Below are 21,741 nucleotides of genomic sequence, written 5' to 3' on the forward strand. Positions count from 1 at the left end.
CCCAAGTAACTTGCCCCAGGCAATAGAGAGAATCAGTGTCAGAGCCAGGATTAGACCTTGGGAGTTTCTGGCCCCTGATCTGGCACCGAGACCACTAGACTGTGCCTCTCAGTAGAATGTACAGGGCTTTTGTCTTCTTGCAGAAGTCTTTGGCATACCGAGTGGGACCTTCTAGGGGGACACCAGCGGCTACAGAATCTCCCTTGTATCTCCAATGGTCTGGTACTGCAGAGCCGGTGCAAACCTCACGGGATCTCATTCCACAGTCATGCTCTTTTTCTGCTAACGACAGCAACTGTAAGGAGAGAGGAGAAAGGGTGCAAACCCACTTCCCTCTGTCTCGGCCACTCTGTCTTTCCACCCCAAGAACCTCCTCAGAAGAACCATCCCCAGGGACTATGGTGCCTCTTGTTCGAAAAGCCTGCAGTGGGTGGGGAGGGAGCAGAAAATACACCATGGACAGCGACTCGCGGCAGGAGGCTCAGCTCCCTTCCACCCATCTGCAGGCAGAGTCCCTGATTCCTGTCCTAAGAACCCTGCCTCTCCCTGGGGACAGGCTGTCTCCAGACCAAGCCCGCCCCTGTCCTTTTAGGCTCCTTACAGCCCCTCATTGTAGTTTCCAGAGCAGCAGCCTCCTGCTCCCCTGGCCTGCCGCCCCATCCCCTGGCCACAGTAGGGCGAAGGGAGGCGGAAGGCAGTGTGGGGAGCTGGTGTCTTGCTTGACCTCTCTTTGAGGTCACCATGAACAGCTGCTGGGATGAGCTGAGCTAGAGCCAGGAGCGATTCTGCTGCCTTCCAACCTCCCCAGCTGCTTAGACATTAACCCTTTGTTGCCTGCCTCCTAGTCTGATGTTTCCCAGGAGTGTGATTTTTTCCCCCCTCTTCCCCCAACCCTCCCAGGCAAGGCTGATCTGTTTGCAGGAGGCTACCTCCTTTTGCTACACATGGGCTTCTTCTGCCAAATGCTTGAAAAGAGATACGGACATCAGATCAAAAGCTGCCTGTTCCCAGGGCTTCAGGGAAAGAGGAGCTTTGCTTCAGTAGCATTCCTTTTGATGCTTGTGTGAGCTATATGGTCTGGGCAAAGCCAGGGAAACAGACGCCTCTAACTGTTTTTATTTTTGATACCTCTCGGTCGCACCTCCCGGTGACTCAGCAGGGAACAGTCTCCCCTGGAATCAGTACTGACCCCAAAACCCCCGCATGGGCCCAAGGGGGTGCTGTACTGCAGGGAGTGGCGAGCGGGACTCGGAGTCAACTGATCCCAGTGCCACAACGCAGCTGTAAGGGGTATGGTGCTGCTGGAGATGCCAGCTTTCAGATGAGATGGAGAACTGACGTCCTGGCCTCTTGTGGTCATTAAGAGCCATGGGCATTTCCCCTAAGAATTGGGATGTTACACTTCAGTGAACTGTCCAAGTTCCAATTTGGGAAATCACCTTCTTCCCTAAATTTCTCCCTGTAGTTTCAATCAGACATAGTATTCTTCACTTCCCATCCTAAAGTGTTGTCCAGTGTTGTTGAACAGCTGCTGCATCCCACCCCAGACATGGCTGCATTTCAGTAATGTGCAAAGTGATACTTCCATATATCCTGTGTTTGTAAAGTGCAGCTGGGTCCTTCTGGATGTGAGGGGTTGGGGAAATGTTAGGTCATCATTATCAAATAGTTTAGTAGGGTTCTGGTAATAGGGGACAGGGCAAGGCACGTCTCTGGGGTTGCTGAATCAATGTGAAGATCAGAGGAAGGAGGGGATGCTAGATCTTATAAGGACGGAGCATATATTGGTGTCCTTACCCTAGTCCTTAGTCCATCCCGTGCTTTGCCATTCTTGCTTGTCAACCGCCCTTCTCTCCAAATCTTCCCATTTCATGTTGAGGTGCTTGATGTTGTTCAGAACTGTTCATTTCCATGTTATTCGCGGTCTTCTGCTCCTTCTTCTTGTGTTTTCTGGCTTCCATTCAAGGGCGGTATTTGGTAAGCATTCTTTTTCCATTCTCAGCACATGTCCCAGCCACCGAGGTCTTCTTTTGTAGATTATTTGTGAGTGGGTGCCTTGTCCAGTCATTTTTCTGACTTCTTCATTCATCTTCCTATCTCTATATGTTATTCCCAATATTCTTCTCAGACATTTGTGATGAAATGCATCCAGCTTTTGCGTATCTTTCTTGGTAAGTTGCCATGTCTCACTGCTATATGTGGTGATGGTGATAACAATTGCTTTGTACACATTCAGTTTTGTCTTGAGGGAGATGTTTTTGAGTTGCCAGATGTTTTTGAGTCTTCCAAATGCAGCGTTTGCCTTCCCGATTCTTCTTATTTCCTCGGAACTAGTACCATCTTGGCTGATGGTACTTCCAAGATACGCAAAAATGTCCACCTTCTCCAGTTTCTCTTCTTCAATTTTGATTTCTGTCCCTACAGTTCCCATTAACATGACTTTACATTTCTTTGCATTGTATCTCAAACCTATCTTCTCCATTACTTCTTTTACTTGGTTTGTGCATTTCTGTAGTCCATTGGCATCTTCATTGATATATTGGTGTGCTAACCCTTTAAGATCAAAGCCTCTTGGGAGATTGTGACTGTAATTTTCCCCTGACCTGGGAGAGGTGTGGTGCATGGTAATGATTAGGCTGAGGCACCAGGAGTAATAACCTTTATCTAAGAACCACTGGGGTGGAGGAAATAGGGTGAGCAGATGTCCCAATTTTATAGGGAAAGACCTGCTATTCAGGGCTTTGTCTCATCTAGGTGCCTATTACCCCCCACCTCCTATGTCGATTTTTCACACTTGCTATCTGGTCACCCTAAGAGGAAAGATTATGTCATGGAGAAGAGGAGACAGCCGGAGTGTATGATATTAAAGGAAACTATGTAATCAAAATGAGAGAGGCAAATGCTCATGATACAGCCCGGCTTCTGGTGTCCAAGACCTGACAGCTAAGGGAACAATCATGGGACACAGAGCCTGTCACCTCTAATCAGTTCCAATCCAGCCACTATTAAGTTCCAATCTTAGTAGTGACTGAAATCTTTCTGCCCAGTGCCACTTGGGTGGCTTGTCTGGAACGAGTACTTGGTGTCTGGCTGTCTCCTGGCAGACAGGTGCCTGTGCAAGTCCAGCTGCTTGCATAGAGAGTTTATGGTATCTCCTGCTGTGGCCGTCGTGGAGGTAAAGAAGATGCGTCCCGCCCCTGGCATGTTGGCCTGGAAGTCCCGGTCAGCTGGACTGTTCTGAGTGGTTAGCAGCCTTTTGATTCTAGGTTGTCTGTGCTTGGTTACACACTTGACTCTTTCTCAGATTATAGCTGGGGGGGGGGGGGGCACACCAAATAGTCTGGGGCTGGATTGGCTGCTTCTGTGAGGGTGGATGTGTGTTTGAGAGGGATAAATGAAAGTTCTTACGGGACTCGATTTTAGACCTGAGTGGCTTACTGAGGTTCTGGTGGCACTTGGTCAACATTGGGCAAAGCCCTACAGTTTGAACCCATCTCCCTCTTGGCTGAGAGAATCTCATGGGGTGTCACTGACTTCATTCTTCGTGGAGACTCTCAACACATGCCTTAGGAAAGGCAAGATGCCAGCATGTCTTAAAGCAATGACTGCAAGGCTGTGCTCAAGAGATCACCTCTTAATTCTGACAGTCGAATCAGTTTTTGCCCTGTCCCTTGGCTCAGGGAGAAGTATGGGGTGTAAGTCACACCGACAATCCGTGCAGTTCTCAGATCTTCTCGACTCCCTTTTTGGTCTGATTTCGGGCCTATGTGTTATGGAGACTGCATTGGGTTTGTTGGGTGATGACTTCCGTCTGGTGAAGGACACACACCAAGTGTCCATGGTCATTCCTTTAACTGTCTGCAACCTTGGGGACACCGACTGAGTTACTGACCAGGTCCTGGCAGAGACACAGAGAGAGCAGTGATCTCTCACCTGCTCCAGATGCCTCCTGGGAGGTGCTGCAGGAATGTTTCTTGTTCCATGTGTTTATTGAGGCGTATAGGAGAGATGGTGAGGTGGGGTGAATCGCAGCGGAGCCACGGTATGCTCTTTGCACAGAGTTCTTACGTCTCTGTTTTGCGGGCACTTCTGAAGCATAGAACAGATGGATTCCTCCACACACCCCTGCAAAAAACCCCAGGCTCCTGGCAAAGGGAGATGCTCCTGCTTCACCAGTTATATTTCTTCCCCTGCTTGAAATACATCTCTGAGTGTTAGTTTTCTCTGTTAGCTGCAGAGAAAGCCAGGGCTTGACACAGAACCTTCTCATTAGCTGCTGAAGCAGGGCCCACCTGACATGGCAATGGCAGGACAGATAGCGGAAGTCTCAGCTCGGAGGTACCCTGCACTAGATGGCGGGCCCTATGCTCTCACTCAGAACCGCTCCGCCTTTTAAGCAAGAGGCCCGAGACTTTCCAAACTTTCCACAATTCTAAAACTCTCCTTTGCAGGAACCCATTCCTAGGGATCTGGGGAGTTCTGCAGCCATATGAGCGTGTTGTCAGTGAGCTTTAGGGAAAGTGGGAGCTGCAGTAACTTTATCAATTCATTATAGCGGAATTGAAAACCTCCGCATATAGATTTACACTCCATTATCATGCTAACTCAGATATAAGCCCTACTTTCCAGGCACAGAACATCCTGGCTGCAGCTTGGGCTTGAATTGTAACAGCCACGAGACAATAGCCAGGAGCTGCTTTGGAAAATGTAGGACAGCGGGCAAACATGCTGAGAGCCTGGGCTGCTTGCAGTCATCATGTGGAGCGTGCGTGACAGGGGAAAGGGCAGGGAGGATTCCTACCTGCTGCCTGGAGCTGCAGGGGGGTGGGTTCACAGGCCTGCGGCTGCCTTCACTGTTGCTCTGTTGAGTTCACACCTGCCCACGGTGAATCTGGACAGAAGTGATGGAGATAGATTCATGGTAAACGCCCCCGAGTAAGGGAGAAGTTATGGCTGTGGCCTTGTGCTGTTGATACTTGGCCCTGTTTGCAGGTTGAAGGGGGTGAAGCACAGACCCTGTATCTCGGCAGCATACGTGCTTGCTTGCTTTCCCTCCCCCACTTCCCTCACTCTGGGGTACGATACTTGTAGAGGCGGTGTACAGGTGGAGGCATTGGGGCGGGGGCATAGGGAAGAACCATTTTCTCTGACCCACTCCTTCCACCAGCAGGCTCCCACTCATCCCCATGCAGCACCAGTCCCCTCCCCTCTTCCAACCCTCCCCATGTAAGTCAGAAAAAGCTCACTATTAAGGATTCTACACCCAGCCCCTTCAGTTATGGGCTGGGGAAGATCCCTGTGCGCACTTCTGAGTCCCATGTCAGAAGCAGGGAGGGCAAGACTTGCCATTCCTGATATATCTAAGGAACAGTGAAGATGCAGGGGAAAAATCTTGTCCAGCCACCTTCTTCCATCACAAAGAAGCAGAAAAGAGCACAAGTCCGGTTGTTTTCTCCCCTTCAAGTCACTTCAGTGCTCTGTGACTCAGTTTACCAATCTGTCAGATGGGTATGATATACAGCCCAATAATGGGGATACATTGCAGGGGAGCTGTGTGGATTGGGTCATTATTGTCTGGAAAGTTCTTTGAGGTCCTCGATTAGGAGGTGTTAGAGAAGGACAAAGTCAGCATTGCCACTAATGTTCGTGCAATGCCTCAAAATGGGAAACTCTGTCAGAGCTAAGAATTAGTATTATTTACACTTGCAGCACTACATGCCACAATAATAGCACAGAGCTCCTCTGCAGCACTTTATGGCCCAGGTTTTAAAATGATCTGTGAAAAATGCACCGGCATGACTTGGCTATCGAATTCCTGCGATTGCACAATCAGCCGTGGTAATTACATGGTTATTCTTTTGTTACCCCTTGTGACCCAAGCAGCCAGTCAGAGTTTGGGACCCTGGGGTTGTTTCCACTGAAGGAGACACCGATGAGGCACTTCTTTGATGCAATCTTTTTTATTTACCAAGAATATACAAAGTCCCGTTTCTCTGAACACAGGAGGAATCAAATAATGGGAGGCAATGTCCTTGCTCACAGGTCCAAGGTTCTTTTAGCTGGCACCTCCACCCTAAATCTCTCTCTAGGCTTCTCCCAGGGCCACATCACACTTCCAGGCTGTGTCTGTCTCTGTCCTGCTTCTTCCTCACCACATCAACCCTTGGTTAAAATAATACTGAGCAAAATCCCTCTGCCCACACTGTAAATTCCTGATCTCATTCACGTATGCCATTACTTTGGGCGATGATGTACGCTTAACTGCCCCAATGGTTATATTAAATGAAGGGCAGTGGTTAAACCTATATTATTATTTGCATGACCGTAGCGCCCATGTGTGTCTATCTGTCCAGGTGCTTATATGAGCTCTCCATCACTGAAGTAGCTGAGCAAATGGTCACCCAGACATCTAATTGGACTTTGCATGCACAATCACTGCGAATGCCCAGGGGACTTGTGCATACAATAAAATCTGGCCCCGTGTTTTCAAAATACTGTGCAAACATTGGGATAGATTCGCTTCTGCTTGAAGGCCCCAGCTGCAGGGGAGCCCTCTCAGGAGTAGAGGAGGCACAAGAGTGCAAGCGGCCCTCATACCTGTTGTGCCCAGAACCATCTGGTGCAGCCCTAAAACGGGGTGAGGGCAGCTAGGGGAGGGGACAGAGCCAAGGAAGGCCCCTGGCAGAGGTGCTCCCTGGGTCGATTTGGTGGGATTCTAGTGGGGCTCCGCCCTTGGCTGGACACTACTTGCCCTCCTGTAGGGGTGAATCTCGCCTCTGGTGCAGCTACACACATGGGCACAAGGAGCGTACACTGGAGCCCCCATGGGCCCAGCCATGAATCAAGCCCACTAGCTAACACATACGAGCCCAGCCCTGAATCCCTTACTCAGCTTTGACTCCCTCCTTCCTCAGCGAAAATACCCATGAGAATTTTGCCTGGGTAAAAAGGTCAGGACTTGGCCCTGTAACTGTAGACCCAGACATAGAGGTCCCTATGCCCGTTAACCCCATGCATGTGCCCGCTCTTGGAGCAGCGCAGCTCTGGGGAATACTAGCTACTTCCCAGGTCTGACTGCTCCTCTGCACTTGCTAAGCTGAGTGACATGCCTGTCCCCTCCTTTTCTGGTCATCCTTTTGTGACAGACGCTTCGCCTCTCCTCCTGTCCGCCCCAGATGCCAGGCAGCCCTGCTTCTTGGCTTCTCGTGTCTCCAGCCCAGCATATAACTAATAGATCCCCTCCTCAATCCCATTTTGCTGTCATAATTAAGCTTATTCTGCTATATCCCCTCTTGTTCCCAAGCAGCTCTCCAAAGGGTCTTTGGAGGTTTCTTATTTGTTCTAAATCCAAGTATCTCTCTCTCTGCTCCCAGAATGTGCGGAGGAGAATTTAAACAGGGACTGAGGGTGTTAAAACCACAATGTTTCTCTTTAAAGCGGGTCTGCCACCATGGGGCGAGATGCTCGTGCATGAGTCACACCCAAATGCTAAGCAAGATCACAGCTCCTTGGAATACAGAGCACCGGTGGGATCTGCGAATCTATTGCTCTGAAAGTGCAGGTGGCAACAGGTGGGTAGCCTCCAGATGCTGCTCTTGTTCTGTTTGGCATAACTATCCAAGAGATCTGCCCTCAAACAAAGGGATTTGCCATCTCCTCCTGCTAGATCCTGCAGTGATGTCCTCTTGCCAGGCTGGTGACATTAAAGTCATTTCCATGGCAACACACTGTGATATCACAAACGCAGGCGGCTGACCTCATGACAGGGTCCAGTAGAAGGAAACCCCCTTGGTGCTAATCTGCCACCCAAAGAAGGGTTGTTATATATTGGGTAACAAAACACGCAGACCTGCCACTCCACTGTTTGATGGAACCCACCCTTCTGGTCCCCCAGCACAGCTGTGTGTCTGCACGGGAGCCTGCTGTTTGTTTAGGGCAGAGAGATGATTTTTTCCATGCAGCGCCAAGCATGCTGTCAGCACGCAACAGATACATAACAAGAAGCATGAGAAGCTGCATTCCAGAGGCTGGGAGGAAAAGAGGAGTGGCTCTCCTTAAATATATTGACAGATGTAACGAATAATAAAATGACGTTGCCGATCTCTAGCCTCTTCAATATCTGGATCTCAAAGCTTTTCCTGAACAGGAATGAACAAACCCTCCCGCTTCCCTGAGGTGAGTCATGATCATTATCTTCTTTTACAGATGGGGAAACTGAGGCACGGAGGGAGTCTGAGCAAAACTTTCAATCCTGGGTGCCTGAAGTTAGGCACCTCAATATGTACTGAGGGACTGAAATATGGGACCTGATTTTCAGTGGTGTTGAGTCCTGACAGCGCCCACTGAAGCCAGTGAGAATCGGGTCACTTTTATTTAGCTGCCTAACTATGGATTTAGGAGTCTATCTTTAGTAGGGTGGCCAGATGTCCCGATTTTATAGGGACAGTCCCAATATTTGGGGCTTTTTCTTATATAGGTGCCAATTACCCCACACCCCCGTCCCGATTTTTCACCTACTCTCTGGTCACCCTAATCTTTAGGTACCCAAGTCTGAACATTTTGGCTTGAGTATCTTGCTCCAGGCCACACAGAGGGTCGGGGACAGAGGAAGAGCTCAGTTCTCCCAATTATCAGCCTTAGCTACGGGACCATCCTTCCTCCCACTCACGAAGACATTACAGCAAATGAACACCAGTACAACTACCCCTGATCACAGGCCGTAGAGATGGGAAAGCCCCGTTAGGTCCCATCTAGTCCATCTGCAGAACCCGGTAGGATCCTTCCCTCTAAGCTATTTACTAGATCTTTTTGTCCAGTCTAGGACAACAAACAAATGCCTCAAGAGTGTCCAGCGCCTAGCACGGTGCGCGACTGGGCCTCTAGGCGCTAAGTAATAACAGGGATGCTATTGAAGTTTGATTCCAGCTGACAGCCCCACTTCAACTGCATCGCTGATATGCTGTATTAACTCTGGGCTTTGAATGGCAACCCCAGCCCCCTTGTGTGGCTTGCACGAATTGCTGGGAATCCTTCGTGAAAGATACAGGTCAAGCTGCAGCCTCTCTCTCCCCCTTGCTCTTCCTGCTGGCCTGGTTTGAGTGCATGTAGCTTCGGTGCGTTTATCTGCCTGCTGCTAAGCTGTCTCCCTCCCCGATCGCGCTGCTTTGATTCAGTAAACAGCCAAGACTTCCAGTGTTTCCCCCCCACTCCCCAGGACTAAGCAGCGAGTCCCTCTCCCTGGCAGCGACCCGCCTGAGATAGCTGGAGTGATTCACCTGTAATTCCTCTCCCCTTCCCCACCACCCGCCTGCCGCTCGGCTCCTTTATCATCATCGTGTTCTCTGTGCGGAGGAGCAGAAACAAGAAACTAAAAAAAAAAAAAGCACGTAAAAAAGCGCTGTAGAAAAGCAGAGCAAATTAAGCAGCCCCCGGATCCGCTTGGGTTTGCGCTTGCCAAAAATGCACCATGCATCTTAATTCGCTCTGCTGCTCAGCTCTCACACGCGGCTCTCCTGGTGCCATTTCGGCGCTCTCAAGCCAGCCTTTCCAACACTTCATTCTTCTTCGGGTGTGTGTGTGTGTGTGTGTGATGGCAGAATCTGCTGGTGCAAGGGAGCGAAAGAGATCTCCCCCCCCCCCCCCTTGCCTTGCAGCTCGCCCGGCAGTTCCAGACGATCCACTGGGTCCCCGTTGCATTGTTCCCAGCCGCCTCTATTTTGGCGGGGGTGCATTTTCTCGAAAGTGCTTCTTGGGCGCTCTCCAATCTATTTTACACCCACCCCTGGGAGCTGCCTGTTATCTCCCCGGGATCCTGAGCAAAGAAACGCCTAACCCGGAATCCGCGGCGGGGCCAGGCTCCTCGGTTTCAGTGCGTGTCTTTCCGGCGGGCTGTCCGGATTGCAGCGAAAAAAATAAAATAAAATAAAAAGGAGAAAAAGAAAGTAAAAGCAGCGGAAGACAATCTCCCCTCCCCCTCTTCTCAATTGCAATCCCAACTGGAACTTTCCCTCTTCCAGCCGGGATGCCTTTCCTCCTCTCCAGTCCTCAGCTTTGATCCCAGCCTCTTCTTTTAAGTGGAAGGGGGTGGGGGGTAGGGATCCTTTTTATTGCAGAGAGGGAAACACGCCGAGACGGGATTTCTTTGCAGGCACTTGTGCAATCTAGCTCTACGGATACGTATATATTTTTGCACGCATCTCCTGCTGCAGCAGATCCAGCCAGCGTGGGGGAGGGGATGGAGAGGGTGCACCCTCCTCTCCTGATCCTCTCTTCTTGCCTCTGTGTGGGTTTTTTTGCAGGTGTGTCAATTTTAATTCTGCCCAGTAGGTGGGACTTGGTGACTTTAGCACCATTTGTGTGCATGTGCGTGTGTGTGTGTGTGTGTGTGCGCGTGCTGCCTCCCCATCTTCTATTGCAATCCTCAGAAGTCTCTCCGAGAGAGCGAGAGAGCGCCTGATACCGAGAGCCAGCCTGCAATCAACAAGGCACTATGCATTTCAGACCGCTACTGTAGGGGGAATTACAGCTTCTCCTAGCCAGCTGCCAGCATGATTTCATCTGCTGGAGGATTTTTGCATCTGATCGTTTGAGTTTTTTTCCTCCCTCTGTCTTTGTTTCCTTCCCCTTCTCCCCCCATCCCCCTTTCCTCCTCCTCCTCCTCCTCCTCTTTTGTAGAAGCAGCAGTCGGAGATGGATGTCTCTCTTTGCCCTACCAAGTGCAGTTTCTGGAGGGTATTTTTGTTCTGGAGCATTTGGGGAGACTATCTGCTTTCGGGGCTGGCTTGCCCTGCGAATTGCCTTTGCAGCAAGACAGACATCAATTGCAAGAAGCCGGATGATGGGAACCTCTTCCCTCTCTTGGAAGGGCAGGATTCAGGCACCAGCAATGGGAACACCAGCATCAACATCACTGACATCTCAAGGAACATCACTTCAATGTAAGTCAGCTATTCCCCCCACCCCCACCCCAGTGGGTGCCCTTTCCTCTTCTGCTGCCCGAGACACAGGGTGTGTGTGTGTGTGTGTGTGTGTGTCTGTCTGTGTTTAAGGGGAGAAACCGGCTTGTGGATTTCAGGTGCCCTCAGCATTGCTGTGGATGATGGTTATTCCCTGCCTGCCTCAGACCAGTTATGCCTCGGGTGCGTGCAGAGGACGCGAATCTAATTTTCTGCCCCCACTGAAACAGCAACAGTTTGGCTCACGTTTAAGTGGGGTAAAGTAAATGAGACGAAATGGCTTAGCAGGGGCGGGCGGCGGGCAGAGGAGCTGTAAAGCGACCCCTTCTTTTCACCATTTGTGTTAGCAGAGAGATGAAACACACACACACACACACACAAACTGGGCACCTAAAGCAAGTTCTAAGCCGCCTGCTCCCTTAGAGACTTCGGATCCGATTAAACTGTCATTTGTTATTCCCCCCCCGGCAAACCCACCCTCCTGTGCCCTGGCTGCGTGTATCTGGGAATCTGCAGTTTCTCCTTTTTAAGAGAGAGAGAGTGAGATGCCCCTCAAGTTGTTACAATTTCCCAGCCCCACTCGGATGCTGAGCTGGGATTTGTGTATTTTGATCTCAAGGTAGCGGGGGTATGTGTAGGAGGCAGATATTTGTAGTTGAGCACTTTGCGTTTGTTTGCATGCTTGTTTATCTGGAAAATCAACTGGAAGTTGCATTATCCTTGTTTGGAGAGGCTGGTAGCAAAAGCCCATGCAAATCTCATCAGCGTAGAGTAGGGAAAGGACTGGATTCCTCCCCCCCACCCTTCCCCCGTGCTATGTTATGTGTGTGCTTAAAAAATCCCTCATCTTCTGCAATCTCTGCTCTTCAGCGTTCAGTACATTTTCGGGGAGGTGAACTGCAAGGCATTTCATTATTCTAATACTAATTGAAATGTGAGCATTTAGGGAAATGTAGCCCCATGAGTAAGTTGCCTGTGGGAAGTTGGGCAGAAATGAGGTGGAATGCTTTATCCTGGCAGTTAAATGCAGCAAGGTTGGGAATGAGTAATTGCCGGTTATTTATTTATTTCCCACCTCCATTGTGAAATAGCTTGTTCGAAGGGTGCTCTTTGATGGCTCGTTTCCCGAGGCTGTGCTATTTGGTCACAGTGCAATTGTAGCACCGCTATGGAATAATTGTGATACCCTCCGTAAGAGCATTGCGAGGCACCTTTACCGGATAAAGAGGACTGGGCTAACACAGACCCATTGCTGTTAACGGGTTTAATGTAATGAATGCCCAAGCAGTTCTCCCCACGTCCAGGTCTAGTGAGGAACGCTGACCTATTCCCATGCTATGGCTTTCCCTTTCCAGCAAATCTGCTCTCCAGAAACTAAAGGGATCAGGGAAAGTAAATATGAACCTAATGTAATGTTTGCGTGCCAAATGGCCCATATTTACCCTGTGCCGGAGTATTGCTGTGGATGCTAGAGCCATCCAGATAACACTAGGAAAGTGGGAGAAACTTGTGTTTATTACTGTGCTTGCCGTTTGTTGTGTTTTTCTCGTAACCCTTTGTTGGTAGCATCAAGCAGGCTGTAAGAGGGGAGAGAACTAGCAAATTGTTTACTGTACTGTGGCTCAGAGGCAGCTTGTGTGGCTATTACTTAGTACGTGTTTGTGTGTGTGTTTGTGTGTGTGTATATGCACAATTCGGAACTGCGGGAAGAGACACTACAACGTGAACCCTTGTGTCTAGAAAATGTCTTTACTGCTTTGAAATTGGAAAATGCTGGAGTCAACCAAAAACCCAACCCAAACAAAAATCCTAAAACCCAGCCCCAAACCTCTCAACTCCATTAGCAGATGTTTTCAGGAGAAGAGCATCTTTTCAGGACAGGAATAATGAGAGGGTGACTGGGTAAATCTGTTTGTGTTCCACCTAGAATAATATGTCTTCCCTGGCTCCCCACCTCCCTAAATGGACTTCTGTAGCTGTGGAAGAAATGGTGGTAACTGAATTGAGGCTAATCCATAACCACCACTACTGTGATTCAGGATTTTAGGCTGAATATCAGGGAAGATGTCTGGACAGTGAGATCTGTGACACGGTGAAAAAGTCTCCCCAGGGAAGAGATGAAAACCCAGGCGTTCAGGATGCTTACAGCTGGCACTAGCCATTGTACTTGGAGGGGGCAACCTGGTGGGCTAGATGGCACCTAAGAAGTCGTTTCCTCCTGCGATTTGTGTGGGATTCCTTAGGGACCTGAGTGCGTGGCCTGAAGGAGCTAGGGCAGAAACTCGTGTTTAGCAAGAATACTCTGCTCACTCCGCCCTCGACAGAAAGGGAGGCTAAGACAGGGCTGATTGGGTCAGTTCATGGGGAGAGAAGGTCAAAGATCATCCCTTCCCCCACCTCTAGATTTTAAATATGGGCTATAGTTCAGCCCCCTCCTGGCCTGCCAAAACTATGTTGTTGCCAAGGAAGTTACAGTGCCCAGATGCTAGGGTGATGGGCACGTTTCCAATCCCCCTAATAACGAATCCACTGCCTTCCCCAAAGAGAAGAGTGTGATTCTCCCTCATGCCGAATGTCACCTTTGTGTCATCCTGCTTCATCCTGTTTCCTAGTGTAAAAGCCCATTGGGGCTTTTCTTTCGTAAGCCAGAATGACTTAGTGGTGTGCAATTGCCTCAGTGGGCCGCAAGTGAGATGGGCTGGGGGTCGTTTAGCTCTCTAGCCCCTTGTGGAGAATGGTGTACAAAAGAAAGCAAGTAGCTAGCTTGCAGCCCCTGCCCTTCCCATCAGTCTCTGGAGAGGGGTGGGGGGCTGTGTTGGCAAGGTGGATAGTGGAACTCTGGCATGCTCCGCTGTAATGGATCCTGTGTCTCTGGGCCTGTTCTCCAGTCCCCGCTGCGCAATGCCCGGTGTCTGGGAAGGCATCTCTAGCTTTCAAGAGACTCCCGTGAAGGCTTTCCCTTTGCGTGGCTGTTGAAAACATGAGTGGGGCGTGTTGCCGCTGAAATGTTCTTTCTCTGGAAAGGCCACAGGGCCGAGGGTGGTGCCTTCCCCGTTGCCAAACGACAGACCTGGCTGCTGGTAAAGTTACGCTCACAGGGTCTCTCTGGTGGATTGAACTGTGGAAATGCAAGGCCATTTTCATCAGGGGAAGGGTTGGGAAAGATAGAAGGGGCCGGGGGATGGGAGGAGGAGGATCCTAGGTGATGAACACTCCATTCATCTTTATTTTAATTTCCAAAGCCCAGCAGGAGAGGCCAGGAGCCCTTTTGCTACTGGTCTTCAAAAGAAAAACATCCCACTGAAGGAGGGAATATTCTCATCTCAGGATGAAGCCACTGGAAGCATTTTGCTCTGGTTCTGTAACATCGTGGAGGTCATCCAGGCCAGGGCCCCCTTGTGCTAGGGGCTGCACAAGCAGATAGGAAACAGGGACCTGTCCCAAGAGCTGAGAGTCTAACAGATGACATCACAGTGGCGTGAGGCAGAAGAATGGGCCGAGGTGGGGGAAAGGGGTAATATGTTATGGGGTAGATGCAGTTCTTAGCCAATCAGGGTAGTGATCACAGCTTGCCAGCTGCCGAGGTGTCCTTAGAATTATAGAAAATCAGGGTTGGAAGGGACCTCAGGAGGTCACCTGGTCCAACCCCCTGCTCAAAGCAGGACCAATCCCCAATTTTTAGCCCCAGATCCCTAAATGGCCCCCTCAAGGATTGAGCTCACAACCCTGGGTTTAGCAGGCCAATGCTCAAACCACTGAGCTATCCCTCCCTCCTTGTGTCCTTGTTTGTTATATTTGGGGCCCAGTTCTTTGGAGCCTGTTTGGGGCATTCACTCTCCTTTCCCCCATCAATGGCAGAGGAATTACAAACAGCCAGGATCTGGACCCTGGCATCTCATATCTTCGGATCCTGCCAGTGCTGAGAAGCTCTTCGCCACCTTCCTCTCTTCTGGGCAGTTCCCAAGCCCAAGCCATGCTGGCGTTCCTTCCCTTACCTTGAAATCAGCCCAGAGGGCTCAGTTTGCGCAGGCTTGAGCAGCCGCGCCTCGCTCTGTCATGGCCTGGCTGTCGAGCCGTAGTGGTTGGAGTTCGAATTGCGTGCCGACTTGCCAGTTCACCGTAGCAGATTCCCCCAGCTGTCTGCGTGGGGGGAGATCGTGCGGTGTGAGTGCAGCTGTGCATGAAGGCAGCCCTTTGGCTAGCGATCAGCCACGGCCACCTCTCCCGTCGAGCCTGTGATCCTGAACACCAGGCGCTCCTGGAAAAGCAGCCGCATGCTGGTAATCTGAGCTGCCAGTGGGTCGCTCTGAGTTTGGCTGGGCCGCCTCTCTGTAATATTATCAGAGCGGGTGTAACTCAAGCTGCCATTTAAAAGCTTGTTTAGAAATTGAACAAAAGCCTCAATTAATTAACGTTCCGCTCTCAGATTGGTTTTGTCCCTCTCCCCCCCGTTCTCCTTCCATGGAGAGCGGAATGGTCACATTTCTTGTTTTGATCTGTGAAGCCCCTGCTGCTGCTACTGGTGTGTGCTGCAGATGGGGACCAGCCAGGGGGCGCAAGGCCCAGAGCTAGTGGGAAGGCCTGGCCTTGTGAGATGGGCGGGTGATCTCCCAGCTGCTTTCAGGAGAGGAGTGCTGGAGCTGCATTGGGGTGCTGGGGCTCCTCCTGTAATTGATGGACTCTCCCACCCCGTGCTGGAAAAGGGGTGACTCGCAGACCTTTATGAGAATCCAGACCAGAAAGGGTTAACAGGGAAGCATGGGAAGGGCAGAGCATTCCTGGCCCTGGCTTGAATGAGTGAGGATTGTGTGGCTGGCACGGGCCCCTGAGGCCCCGAGTAACCCTGGCAGTGCCCTTGTGTTGAGCAGGCAGGACTCTTACCCCCATCCCTGAGTGCCCTGGCAATGCGTCTGGCTTTGAGACTGGGCCTCTGAGGACCTGGTTCTGACCATGAGCCATTCAGCGTCCTCCTGCCGCAGGGGAATTGCGCAAGCTTTCCTGTTAGCTGTAGTCATGTAAGGTCAGGCGCTCGCCTTATCTGTGCTTTCTTCCCAGGGACCAGGAGGGTGCTGAGCTCCAGCCAGCATCATGTTCCCAGGGAGAACCCGTGGCTCGTCCTTGTTTTTGGAAAAGCCTTGCAAAATTTGTCGAGAACCCCTTCCAGCTGAGAAGAGCTCAGTACGGTGTCTGCCCTTGGCTCACCTGATGGAGCGGCTGCCTGTGGACTGCGAGGGCCCCGTGTGAGCCATGGCTGGGTTAGCTTGCAGCTAGCACGTGCAGGGGGTTCAGCATCCCGAGGGGGGTGGCTCCTTGGGCCGATGTTCTTCATGTATTTTCCTAGTGACGTTAGTGCTGCTGAGGGGTGCCAGACTGAGACAGGAGGCAGGAGGTCTCTGCTTCACTCCAGGCCAGGAGACAGGAGGTCTCTGCTTCACTCTAGGCCAGGTATGGGTTGGGGAACATGAGCTTTCCTCACCCACAGGAGTGGGCGGTTCAGTCTCCTTGGCTCATTGCATCCGCGACCTCTCTGCTGAGACTGCCGGAGAGGGGGCCAGGTGTGACATGGCCGCTTGGCCGCTAGGAACAGGTCTCGACCCCACCAGCTCCTTTCACTCAGTCCACCGAGCAGCCATGTTCATGCTCCCCATCCGCTGCCATTGTGGGCTCTGTATGAAGCAGTGACCTAGAGGTGAAAGTGCCTCGTTCCATCCATACAGTGCTGGGGTGTGTGCATCACTCCTGGGCTCCCTGTCGCAAGGTGGGGTCCTCCTGCTCCAGCACAGAGATCATGTCCCTAGTACATAACCGCCAGCTGCCTTGCTCCTTTCTCTGACTGGGGAACAGTGTTTTACATTGTGAACCACACGCTGTAGAGGGCTTGGAGGTGAGGGGCCAGGAGGTGTCCTTAACATTACCCACCATGACTGGGTAGCTGCCTATGGCAGGATGAGCAGAATTCACATCCTTAGAGAGACGGAATCTGTGTTACCCTATTCTTGGGGGTCCCCCATGGAGAAGCCTGTTTCACCCCTAGAAGGGGGTGAGCCTCTTATGTTCCCCTGGGGGACAGGAAGAGTGGTCAGACAGCCCAGTGTGCCTTGCCAAAGCAATGAGGTCACACCAAATCACAGGCAGTGTCTGGTGTAACCAGACCTAGTTAAACATGAATGTGCTGAATTCTCTAATACGTGGGCCTTGGAGGAGTGGACCTGACAGGTCAGGTCTCAGCGGTCTCACGGCCTGGGGGAAGACTGGCTCACTTGCCAGGCACGGTTAGATCTGCACGCATGAAAACAGGGGAGAGAAGAGGCCCTCGGTGTAGTAGGTTGCTAACGGGAGAAGCAGCAGATACATGGCTCTGGCACACCCTTCCCGTACCGCCTGATGTATGGAGCAGTGAGGAATCTCTTCCAGTGGTGCCCGCATGTTACACCTCCTGCCTGATGTGGGCCCTTCTGGCAGGAATGGAAGGAGGCTGGAGTTCGTGAGTTCGTGTCGGCCTAGAATGATGGGAGGGGTTGCTGGGGAACCTTCCAACGAGTAATTAAGTGAACTGTCCTGCTAGAGACAATGGGGTACAGATACCAGGGGGATCCATACAAGTCACCCCTCACTGTACTGCAGGGACTTTTACCATGTCCTAGTGGGGATCCAGACTGTGCTGATGCCAGAAGAGGTTTAGGTGGCCTCTGTATCTTCCATGAAGCTTCTTTATGTACATTTCAGCCATGAGCTGTCCAGGCGAAATGACTCGTGAGGCCGCTGGTTGGACATACAACCACTTTCCTCCTCCATGCCCAGGAATCTCAGCCGTGACCGTCAGCCCTTTATGAGATGCATGTGTGAACGTGGTGTTTATGAGAATTGGCTAGGACCAGCCAGAACGGAGGCAGCTGTCAGATATCGCAGGGATAGGGGGATTGTAGATAGAGTAGGAGCTGTGCCAGCTTCCCCCTCCCCGCAGCCCTTCTGATACTCCTCTGTCCTGACCAGCAGCACTCTCCGCCCTGGCCTCCTCCTTTGCTGTTCCAGCCCTGGGGGTCTCCCGAGCTGAGACTGCAAATGACGCCAGATTATGGGGTGGATTCATGATGTGGACAAATATCCACTAGGATGAGAGTCACCCAACTCATTCTACTTGTGCTATCAGCTGGGAGAGGATGTTGTGTCCCCAGAGATTATATGCCCCTATGTTATCAGCGCCTCTGGTCTGTCTTTTTCTCCAGGATTCTGGTCCCTTAGGTTTTGGCTGCTAGTAAGATCATTACAAAGGTCTGTAATTCAATCCATCTTTGTTTTGCACAGTGTTTGTTTATGCAGAGCGCTTATCCCAAAGCACATTGCCAAGTGAGAGGCGGGTGCAGCGAGAGACTGTGACGGGAGAGGGAAATACACATCCCAGGGTGTGAAGATGTTTTGGGTTGAGACATGGAGCTGGATGGGGAGTCAGTAGGGTGGAGAGAGGCAGGGAAGGCTGTTCCAGGTGGCAGGGGCTGCAGAGAAGGCACTCTCAACAAGAGCAGGGAAGTTCTGTGGAAGAGGCAGGAGTTGAGAGAGACGTGGTCCGTGAGAGAAGCTGGATTGAGACTGCAAAGGGCTGTAGAAATGAAGGCAGTTGAGCTGTTTGGATAATCTGGAAAGATCCTGATCTGGGGGAGCTGAGCTCCTGAATCTTTCAGCTCTGCCTGTCCCTGGCCTTCATTTTGCAGGGGCTGCTTCCAAGCAGAGTACCGCCAGATGCCCTTTGGGGCTGGTGTCTGGAGCCTCTCCTCTCTGTTGCTCCTGCTGGGTGCAGTGGTGGGGATTGTTACAGGCCCTTCATGCAGCTCAAACCCACTCTCCCAGCGTGTCTGGTTTAACTGTCCGTTAGGGCAGTGATTTTCCTACTGAAGTAGTTAAATCAGTACCACCTCTAGTGTGGACACAGTTATACCAGTGTAAAGGTGCCTTATTCCCCTTCCCATACAGGGGTAAGCTGGCCTGGTAAAAGCATTGTCAAACTGTACAGTAGCAGGGGCTGTAATGCTTTAAGTACTCTGGTGTGGTTAAACACGCAATGTCTTTGTATAGACACACCCTTGAACTCATTTTCCTGCCCCTGTGCTATCCTTACAGTTGGCTGCAGCCAGTGCCTGTGTGGTTTAATTTCCCAGGGCGCGGCTCAGCGTCCCTGCTTTGCATGGATAACTCCCCTCCCCGCTTAGCACTCCTCGAAGGAGTCACCTTTGTGCCTGTCGTGATCTTTGGACCCTCCAGAGCATCTGCTGTCACTCTGGTTATACAGGGACACGGCTGACTCACAGCTGCCTTTCCAGGGAAAGGGAATGGAAGCGCCAAGCGTCACTCAGCTAACGCTGTGCAGAGAACACAGCCCAAGGGCCAGCTAGAGACCGGTTGTAAGAGGCTGCGGCTCTGCTGACTTCAGTGGAGTTGTATCTGCCTGTGCCAGGTCTCCATTTGGCCTGAGAATCCGCCTCCCTGCAAGGCTTGGAGACCGTGGCAGGTTATGTGCTTAGCGCAGCGCTGTGGACACTGGCCAACCAACAGCTACTGAGCAGACTTGTTTCAGAAAGAGGATTCCGCCTGGCTTCTTCAGCCAGAACCACTGAGCTGATGCCTCTGTCCCTTCATTTCCAGTGCCACAGTCTATCCCTGAGCACCTCTTGCCGGGCCAGGCCTCAGAGCGCGGTCAGTGCACCTGGCCTGCCTCCCTCCTGCCCAAATGCTTCTTCTCAGAGCAGGAGGCCGCAACCCCAGCAGCCAACCCCTCCTCCAACCCAACTAGCCTGCCCAGCGAGGTCCCACTGGAATGATAGGCTGCCTTCTGGGCCAAGCCGCATTGAGATTATTTCCTCTGCAGACAGGAGATGGCTAAAGGGCTATAGTGACTGCGCTGGCTTTTCATGGCATTGATCGGACTGTAGAAGGGAAAGGGATCGATGGGTTGCACGTAATATCTCCCCAGTCTTTGCCCCCCACTGGAATAGAGATACTGTACAAACCAGCCCAGTGAACCTCATTCCCAGGGACCACCTTCAGTGTAGTCCCAGATTCCCCACAGGTCTCTGGGTGGCTGAGAACCACGGGCCTCCTCTGAGAGCTGGTGAATCTGTCACAGAAGTGGCAGAGGAGTACGACCCTTCTTGGCCGCTGGGTGAGAGGGAGTTGGGAAGATCCAGACACAGGCCATGCCTTGCAAGGAGCCCCATCGCATGGGGAGGAGCTTGGGCACAGGAGCTGTTGTGAGCTGCCAGCCAGGATGGAGATGGGGGAAAGGGGAGGGGCCCCTTTTGCTGCTCTCTCAGAGAAGCCAAATTGTGAGCCTCCCCCAGTGCAGGGAGCGCTGGATGCATTGAGATGGGTCCAGCCCAGTTCTCCGTGGAGTTGTCCCGCTCGCCTGCCCTTGTGAGCACAGAGCTTGTGCGTGCTTTGCGGGGGTTGTTTTCCTGAAGACGATGCGTTGTTTATGTTAGGGACTTTTGCCCTGTGGTGAATCCCCAGTGTAGAGGCTTGTGTGGGTACAAAGCAGGGCTTGTGGGTGTGGCTCACTTGAAGCCAGAGCAAGTCACCCTGATTCAAGCCCCGTCTCACACCAGTGCAGGGCATCTACACTGGGACTTTGCACTGATGCAATGCCAGGGCAAAGCCCCTAACGTAGACAAAGTCTGAGTCCTCTTGTTCCTTTGAAGAGTCCCCGGGCATCTCTGCTGGCCAGAGAAGCGTTGTGCGCCCAACTCTGGCTCTTTCATAGGCAGAAACACCGCCAACCATCACATCAGGCACCCCTTTTGGGCACCCCATCTGGTCAGCTGTGCTTCAGCTTCTGGGATTCTAAGAATGTCCCAACTGCCCCAGCCCAACTGACCAGCAGCCTGTTAGCCACTGGTGCTGTCATGACTGGTGGCCAGAACTGGATGCTGCGTATGAATGCCTGTGTCCCTCCCTGTAGGTAGCCTGCAGCTGCGTTTCGCTGCCCCCTGATCACTGAGAAGAAGTTAAATGAAGAAACCAAGGCCCCTGGGGCCACAGTCCAATACTAAGCACAATGTCTTCCTGACCACAGTGTCTGACCTGGTGATGCCCTGCAATCTGCAGGTTAATAGTGCTTGTCATTTGCCTCTGCGTGAGGGATCGTCAGGTGCTCTTCAGTGGCTTTTAGCCTTGGGAACATGCTGCTTCAGGGAGTTCTGTGGGTTCATTTCATGTTCTCTAAAAGTGTTTCCCTCCATCTGTGGGAAATTTGAATCTTTTATATTTCACTTATTGTCCCTTGTTCTTGTGCTATGGGTCTGGGTAGAGAGGAGCCAGACTGGCCGTCTCTGGGTTGCTGTGTATCCCTCTCCCCTTGCTTTTCTCTCTCTTCATCATTCCAGACGAAAGAGTCCAAGTGCCAGGCTCTGGGCCACACCACTCAGGAGGCACAGAACAGTCAGTATGGTCCAGGGAGAGGGAGCAAAGGTGGCTTTATGCCAACTTTGTGCCACCCACATGTTGGGCTAATTTGGGGCTCAGCTTGGCCCCTGTTGTAAGTTAGAGCAGTTCAGAGGCTGCTATAGTTAAGGGCAGCCTTCCCATAGCTGTCTGTGGGCTGCCTCATGGTCCAGGACAGCCAGAGGGCAGAGTGCTCCTTCCACTCCCCTGCTCTGGAGGGGAAAAGGGATGGGGGGATGGCTGTGTATATCTGCCCTAAGATGCTCCTGCACTTGGGGAATTCCCCAGGGGTCCGTTTCGGCCCCTTTACACAGCAGGAGTGGTGTAAGGGAGACAGAGTAGGGGCCAGAATCAG

At 51.7% G+C, this 21,741-nt stretch overlaps 1 protein-coding gene across 5 annotated transcripts in view; it reads left to right on the plus strand.

Annotated features, from left to right (window-relative positions):
- The first annotated feature begins 5,953 nt into the window (after positions 1–5,953).
- NTRK3 (neurotrophic receptor tyrosine kinase 3) overlaps positions 5,954–21,741 on the plus strand; it is a 325,185-nt gene continuing 309,397 nt past the window's right edge. For 3 of the 5 annotated variants that reach the window (XM_037910851.2, XM_007060361.4, XM_027822791.3), the window contains exons 1-2: positions 5,954–10,298; positions 10,675–10,937. In XM_037910851.2, coding sequence (XP_037766779.1) covers positions 10,690–10,937 — 248 coding nt within the window. In that variant the 5' untranslated portion in view covers positions 5,954–10,298; positions 10,675–10,689. Of the gene's footprint in view, positions 10,299–10,346; positions 10,938–21,741 lie in introns of those variants that run through there. The other 2 variants (XM_043524704.1, XM_043524702.1) reach the window with 2 other exon arrangements.

Source organism: Chelonia mydas, chromosome 10 (assembly GCF_015237465.2).
Source record: "Chelonia mydas isolate rCheMyd1 chromosome 10, rCheMyd1.pri.v2, whole genome shotgun sequence".
Taxonomy (NCBI): domain Eukaryota; kingdom Metazoa; phylum Chordata; order Testudines; family Cheloniidae; genus Chelonia; species Chelonia mydas.